Here is a 7,926-nt window from a genome sequence, read left to right on the forward strand (position 1 = left end):
TCCAAATTTGTTCTATGAAACCTGTACAAAATATATAATTTGAGCATCTAAAAATCATTACCACTGTTTCACATCAATAAAAAAGTTTGAATAAAGCGCGTCAAACAGTATTGTTGTGTATGAATCCTTTTCAAATTAATAAATTATTGCAGTATGAAAAGTTTTCCGATTTAAAAACTCCTTCAGGCACTTTATGCTGTTCTATTTTTTTCGTCTGCCAACTTTGCGTCGAATTTTGAATACTCCACACAAAGGGCAATTCAAAACAAAGTAAAAATCGGCACCAACAAAAACTTGAACAACAATTGCAGTGGCTGCAGCAGCATCGACTTTTGTTAAAAAGTCATCAAAGACCAACAGTAACAACAACAACATCAGTTACTGAGAGTCACGATGTTTGGTGGGTTTGATTGCATACCCTAGAAAGGTATTCAAAATTAATTGAAAGGTTTGCCATGCCTTAAAATATAATATTTTAAATAAATCATTTTTTAACTTAAATATATCAAAAATATATAATTGAGCAAACCAACATGTTTTTTAACAAAGAATACATTTTAAAAATTCATCAACCTAAGAAATATGTTAGGATCCTGTGTAAAAATGTTATATATATGCGTAGAAATTTATTAGATATATCTTGAAGGCCAAATCTTAGCCACTTAATTAACATTTAAAAGAGTAGAGGCTTAAGTAAACCTATATTTACTAGTTTTTTTAATTGTGAAAAAAGATATGTGTTCTAATGGCATTTTTATTAAGATATTTATTTTTAAGTTTCTATTTTAAATCTTCAAAATATAAATATAAAATGTAAATTTTAAAAATTGGACATACAATCGAGTTCTTAATGCATTAAATACAATCTGTTCTACATTAAATTCTATCTAAAAAAAAGGTATGCTGGAGTCGATCCCTTTGGTTAGCCTTTCTATCTTGTTTTCGCTGGTTTCAAAACCAGTTTTGGCTTAAAGTCTAAACTTTATTTACAATATTGTTTTCTTTTACGACGTCGTCGCTGTCGACCGCGATTGCTGTTGTTGTTTTTGCTGCGGTTGTTGGTTTGACCCAAGCCCCCTTTTGTAATAAAGAAACTGGTATACGAACAAGGCACAGCCACACATCCACTCCAGCTCCAAACTCCACTCCACTCCAATCCATGGAGGAGTCCCCTGGATGGGGCCTTAAGACCCAGAGCCTCACGACAATTTAGCCAATTTGATGTGCATCTCAAGAAAAATAAAAAATAAAAGGGAAGCCGGGGGATACGGCCAGAGACGATTTCAGTTTTTAGTTTGCATAGGAAACGATTCGGGATGAAATGGTATGACCGCGCAGATTTGATTTTCCGGAGAGCCCTTTGGGTCCCCGTCTTTGGTGTTGATTGGTCCCGTGTGGTTTATCAATCATTAAGAGTGACCGTCGGTCGGGGCAGATCGTAAAAATAGGGCCTAAATGCCCGAACCCGGCCTCTAAAAGGCCATCTACAAATAGCATCCCATAAACGTGCCCCAAGAACAAAGCATAACAGTCCAACCAGCCAGAGTCCATACTTATAAGGTTTTATGAATGCCCCACTCGGATGAGTTACGGCCTCGAAATGAGCCATTTGCCCGCTCATTTGATTGCACGTTCCAAACCCCGAAAAACATCTACGAAAGTGGACTTAAATCATCCTTTTTCCTTCGGTTACTTCCTTTGCGCACTGAAAACTCTGTTGGTTTGGGGTGGAAATTTATTTCCTAATTGGATGGCAAGATGCTTTCTAATTTGGAAAAGAGTACTATCCATGGCTTTGACCTTAAGATTGAAATACACCAATTATTCTTTATTGAAGGTTTTACTACTCAGGCTTACAAAGTATTTATTTCTGAAGGATGTGCTCATTTGTCTTAAAGATGAGAAACATTTTCATAATACTAGTATATCCTTGCAGTTAGACAAAATTTTCTTAGTAATTCTACAAGATGTAACTTTTACATGCCCCATTTTGATATTATTGTAAGCCAAATGTAATTTTCTGTGAAAACCTATCTCTTAACAGTCTTCCAAAATCAGTAGCTTGCAAAAACAAAGCTATCAAGAGCGTAAAAATATTCAGGAATATTACAGAAGTGCAATTACCATCTTAAAGGACTTTTGCATAGTTCAGAACCCACCGAGGATCCACTTAGATGAAACCACTAGAGCATAGAGTACCACTCAACTGGGTGACCTCAACCGCAACGTGAAAAACTTGGAGATGGGCGAGATGGCAGGGAAAACAAGAATGGCAGGAAAAACAAGCGATACCGAGGAAAACAAGGAAAATGTCAATAGCTTAGGCAACGACATAATTTGCTTTGCTTAATTTCTGCTACGTTTCGGTATTTTTATTGCAATTTCTGTTTCAGTCGTTCGGTTAACCGGGGTGGGCAGGACTTGGAATCGGATTTGGTTTGGGGGTTGGGGTTGGTTTTGGTTTGGGGTCCCAAGAACAGGGGGCGGGACCCGCTGCCAGCATTCTGCAATTTGCCAATGAGTCCGGCCCGAAGTCCCCCGTCCGGAGACCGGAGACCGGAGCCCTCCGTCCGGATACGGCTGTGGTCGGAGTGGAGCAATGTAACATGCCAAATGTGTCCCGGAATTTAATTAAACATTTTCTGCGCTTATTCGTGTATACTACGCTTGGCCCGTCGTCCCTTCTGCCGCCCTTTCTGTGCATCACTAGTTCTCATCCCTTTGCCTTTCTGACCTACACTCAGAGTAAAACAAAGTTGCAGGAGTTGTGGGAAAAAAACAGTACTTTTTTTAAATATTTAATCTTTAATCTTAATAATAATTTATACATTATTAGTTATAGAACATTCGTAATTGCCTCAGATCCAGACATATCAATTAATTAAAAAAATTTTAATTATATTGTTATTTTAATCATAAATATTAATTTACATATTTTAAATTCCAATCCTATCCAGCGAGTAAAATTTTATCTCAGTTTTTAATACAAATAGATGTAAAAGGTAGAAATATCCAAGAACATTTTTCTTGAATTGAGAACATTTGTTCTTAAAAATCGCGTAAGTACATTTTGGTGTCAATGCTCTCAATATTAGAACAAAATGGTGAGAAGAGAAAAGTTAAATTGAGTTTATTTAACAACTTTTAAGTATACACTACGGACTGAACTAAAAGTTTATTTGTTGAGGTATACAATGTAAATAAATACCGCCAATTCAACTTCATTCAAGAAAAATAAAAACATTTTCAACTTCAAAATGTTATTCTATTTTTAAGAAGATTTTCAGCTCAGATGAGAACGTCAGAATTTTCTTTGTGTAAGAATAGATATTTATACCCGTTACTCGTAGAGTAAAAGGGTATACTAGATTCGTCGGAAAGTTTGTAACAGGCAGAAGGAAGCGTTTCCGACCCCATAAAGTATATATATTCTTGATCAGGATCACTAGCCGAGTCGATCTAGCCATGTCCGTCTGTCCGTCTGTCCGTATGAACGCTGAGATCTCGGACACTATAAGAGTTACAATACTGGGATTAGGCACGCAGATTCCTGAGATTCCTGCGCAGCGCAAGCTTGTTTCAGTACAGTGCCACGCCCACTCTAACGCCCACAAACCGCCCAAAACTGTGGCTCCTACAGTTTTGATGCTAGATAGAAAATTTTAACTGAAATGTATTGTTCTCATCAATACCTATCGATTGACCCAAAAAAAAGTTTGCCACGCCCACTTTAACGCCCACAAACCGCGAAAACCTGTGACGCCCACAATTTTCATGCTAGATAAAAAATTTTTAATGAAATGTATTGGTCTCGTCAATACCTATCGATTGGTCCAAAAAATTTGCCACGCCCACTCTAACGCCCATAACGCTTAAATCTGTATACCGCCGGTAGGTGGCGCATTTTAATCTCGCTTTGCTACTTGCATATCTCTATTTAGCTGAGTAACGGGTATCTGATAGTCGAGGTACTCGACTATAGCGTTCTTCCTTGTTTCTTTTACATAGTCTGTGATAAAATGTTCTTATAGTTGTTATTATCATATATTATCTTCTGCTATGGTATCAATAATTTTCAAATAACCTTGAATTTAAATTTAGGAACCAGTGAGTTATTTTTCCCAGTGTCAAGCCATCAACTTCGTCGTCAATGTCCTGTCCGAAATTCTTGTCCGGGGGTAGCTTTTACTATTGATTCTGAGACCCCTCTAATGGGGTGGCCGGCCAGTAAATGGCAAGGTTATTGACATATTTTAACAACTATTTGCAAAAGGCTTTAGTTTCACTTCAATTTCATTCCCCTCGCCCCTCTGCCCCGCACATCCTGGCCCTTTCACGCATAATTGAAGCAAGTGCAGAATGTCTTCATCCTGAAGGTCCTTTTGCCCGTTCTCGGATGCTCGGATGCCAGGATTCTCGATTCCGGAATTGGAATCGCACTTGGACTCGGTTTTCTTCTTTTTCTCGGACTCCTTCTGTTTGCTTTCATGTTTAAATGTGCTCGCGGCATCAATATTTGTATCCTCGCAAATATTTGGCATTTGTCATGTAAATAACGTTATTTCAATTACTTGATGTAAACGAAACGGACAACAGCAGCAAAAATAGAATGGGGCAAAAAAAATGGGAAAAGGGCAAAAAAAGGTACAAGTTTTGAAAGGGATTGCTTTACTTTCGACTTTTTTTGTTTTCATGGAACAAATGACTTTGAGGGACATTTTACTTGTGATAAGAGGACCCAAAAAACCGGAAAATAATATCTATACCCCGAATTTTTAATTAGCCCTGTTATTTGTTACTTTTTGTCCCTTTTACTAATAATTTCCAAAACACATTAAATAATTCATACATTAATAACAAATAAAAATGGAAAGTGCAGCAATATGACTCGGTTGCAATAATTCCCATTCCAATTGCGTCAATTTACTTGGCAGCAATTCGAAATAATATTTTTGTGAGCAGCCCGTCAACGGCCCTGTACGATCCATAATTCTCGAAAAATATTCAATAATATTGTTGTCCAAACAAAAACCGAGCGCTACTCGGAAATGTGTTTGTGTGCCTGCATATAAAAATAACAAACAGCAACAAGAGTTGTTTGTGCAAATCGAGAACTTGGCGAAAAAAGCACTGCAGATGTTGGGAAAAGTGAATGGAAATGTGGGGAAGGGCAGGAAGGGGTGTAATCAAACCCCCTTTTATAGCGAAGTCCCCTGTCAGCCGCCCATGTCATGTAATCAGCGAACGCCACTGAGAGGGTGGCGCAATCAAAGCTGACGTTTGCACAAACAGCTTGGACTCTTTCACTCTCACACTTAGCCACTACACTTGGGGAAAAATATTAAACAAATTAGATCAAAAAAAAAAAAAAACTCTTCTTAATCTTATCAGAAAAATGTCTTATTATTTGTAAGCCTTTTTATATAGGTTTTGTTTTACCCATTAGCTTACGTCCCTTAACTTTTTTAATTTACGTTAGACCTTTGTAATAAGGTGCTTCATTTCGGAGATTCTTAGGATAGCATTACAGACATATGTTTTATGGAACATACCCGAATTTGTATACAATAAGAAATATATGTAAAAATTTAAGTTATTAATATCTAAACTTGAAATATATTCCTAAATTCCTAAAAACAAGGTTCTTTGTTTAGTAGATCTTTAGACATTCCAACTAATACACACATGCTCAAGGACAAGTCTCAAAGTGTTTTACTATTACAAAATTTGTTCTTTATTTCCCTTTCACTACTCTTTTCCCAAATACAGTGCTACATTTTGGGGATTCTTAGGATATCTCAATTTCAGACAGATGTTTTATTAAACGTTCTCGATAATGTATATAGTTATGAATAATACTATTTATAATTTTAGTTTAAAATATTTAGAAAAAAAATTTAAAAAAATTATTTTGTCTATTTAGTAAATCCATAGATTTTTCATCTAATATAAACAAGTTAAAGATAAGAATTAAAGTGTAATATTATAACGAAATTCGCTCTTTGTTCCCCTTTCACCACTCTCTTCCCAGATTGCGCATGCAAGATTGCGCTGGCCACTTGAGTCACTCAGTGTTATATGTACTCTCGCCAAAGTTGGACATTCGAGGGATGAATTCCCGAGACCGCGAATTCTGGACGGAGTTCCTGCTGCTCTACCGATCGCTTCCGGCCGTCTGGCAGATCCATAGCACCGAGTACAGCAGTCGGGCTCTGAAGAGCGCAGGATATGATCGCCTGATCCGGAAGTTGAGGGAGGTGGAGCCCCTGGCCAATCGGTCCTTGGTTGTCAGGAAGATCAACTCCTTTCGAACCAACTTCAGAAGGGATATTCGGCGGCGGGATAGCTGCTCCGCGGCGGGGGAGTCCTTTCAGTCCACCCTGTGGTACTTCGACCTTCTGGGGTTCCTCGAGGGGCAGGACGAAAAGTCCTCAAACCCTAAAGCGGATCGCAGAACGAATAGACATGTGACTTCATCGCCAGAATCAAGTGCCTATGTCAGTAAATACAGAGTTCATATAAGAAATAATAAGTTCAGGTTGTATTATATACATATTGATAAACAGAGAAAATTCTGACGTTCTCATCTGAGTTGAAAATGTTCTTTTAAAATAGAACGAAATTTTAAAAATGTTTTCATTTGGCTCAAATCAAGTAGAATCGGCGTTATTTACATTGTATATCTCAACAAATAAACTATTAGTCCAGTCAGCTGTGTATACTTATCAAAAAGTTGATAAATAAACTCAATTTCTCTTTTCTCTTCTCACCATTATGTTCTAATATTGAGAAAATATATACCAAAATTTACTTACACGTTTTTTAAGAACGAATGTTCTTAATTCAAGAACAATGTTCTTTAATATTTCTGTCTGTGTAATAAATATTTTTTAATATTACTTTAAAACTAAAATTGGGTTTCTTTTTAATTTTAGATTTTAACAAATGCCTAATAATATTTTAAATCTACATTTTGGTTTATTTTTTTATTTTAGACCCCAACAAATGCCTCAGAAGTATCGCCGCCTAAGAAAATATGCCGGACAGTCAAAGAGGAGTCTCAGGCATCCTCCGACTTAAGCCCTTTACCTGAAAAATCGATAACCATGGAAAACGTCAACACTTTCTCCAGTTTTCAAGAAACCCCAGAGCAAGGTTCAACCCCAAACTGTTTCAAAACGCACATGAAAGAATCGGATGCTCTTGCTCAAACTTGGAGTAATCAATTCGATGAGCTATCCCATGATCAAAGAATTATTGCCCGCAAATTGATCTCCGACATTCTCTACTATGGATGTATGGAGCAATTAAAACCGGGTCATGTAGACCAAATGCACCAGCTACTAAAACAATAAAAGTTGAATTTTAGTTTGAAAATAAGAAAAACGTATAGCAATACATTTTCATTAAAGTTGTTGATTGTTTTTTTTGCCAATATCCTTTGTACTGAAAGTTTGAAAGTGAATACGCCGTCGAAAGAAAAAAAAAACAACAACCCCTCATAGTCAAACCAAACCCAACATTTGAATATCTTTAAAAAATCAAAAACATCATAACTTTTATAATTGTAAACTTATGTTTTGAATAATATTACAAATATTTATAGACTGTGTAGTAATAAAATGTATTTATTTAGGTATCTATAATGACATTTAAAAATTAAATAAGATGCCTTAATAAACAGTCTCTGAAAAGAACAGGTCTATTTTGTCTTGACATGCTAATGATTTAATTTAATTTATTTTACTCCGAGTTCCGTTTAACACACCGTGTTCTTCTATTTTTCCCTACTATACTTTCAGTCAGTTGTCTTGGGTAATCGTTTGGAAAACAAAAAACACAGCCTTCAAGGGCATACCAACCAAATTATTTTAATCCAAATACATTTTCCATTGGACTGCCTTGTCAGGGAAATTAGCAAATAAA

At 36.4% G+C, this 7,926-nt stretch overlaps 1 protein-coding gene across 1 annotated transcript; it reads left to right on the forward strand.

Annotated features, from left to right (window-relative positions):
• Nucleotides 1-6,061: 6,061 nt before the first annotated feature.
• On the forward strand, nucleotides 6,062-7,416 carry LOC118877443 (uncharacterized). The gene is made up of 2 exons (XM_036816283.3): nucleotides 6,062-6,497; nucleotides 6,996-7,416. The coding sequence occupies exons 1-2, from the start codon at nucleotides 6,111-6,113 to the stop codon at nucleotides 7,353-7,355; spliced, it is 747 nt and encodes a 248-aa protein (XP_036672178.3). The 5' UTR covers nucleotides 6,062-6,110; the 3' UTR covers nucleotides 7,356-7,416.
• Nucleotides 7,417-7,926: the final 510 nt, after the last annotated feature.

Source organism: Drosophila suzukii, chromosome 3 (assembly GCF_043229965.1).
Source record: "Drosophila suzukii chromosome 3, CBGP_Dsuzu_IsoJpt1.0, whole genome shotgun sequence".
Classification (NCBI taxonomy): domain Eukaryota; kingdom Metazoa; phylum Arthropoda; class Insecta; order Diptera; family Drosophilidae; genus Drosophila; species Drosophila suzukii.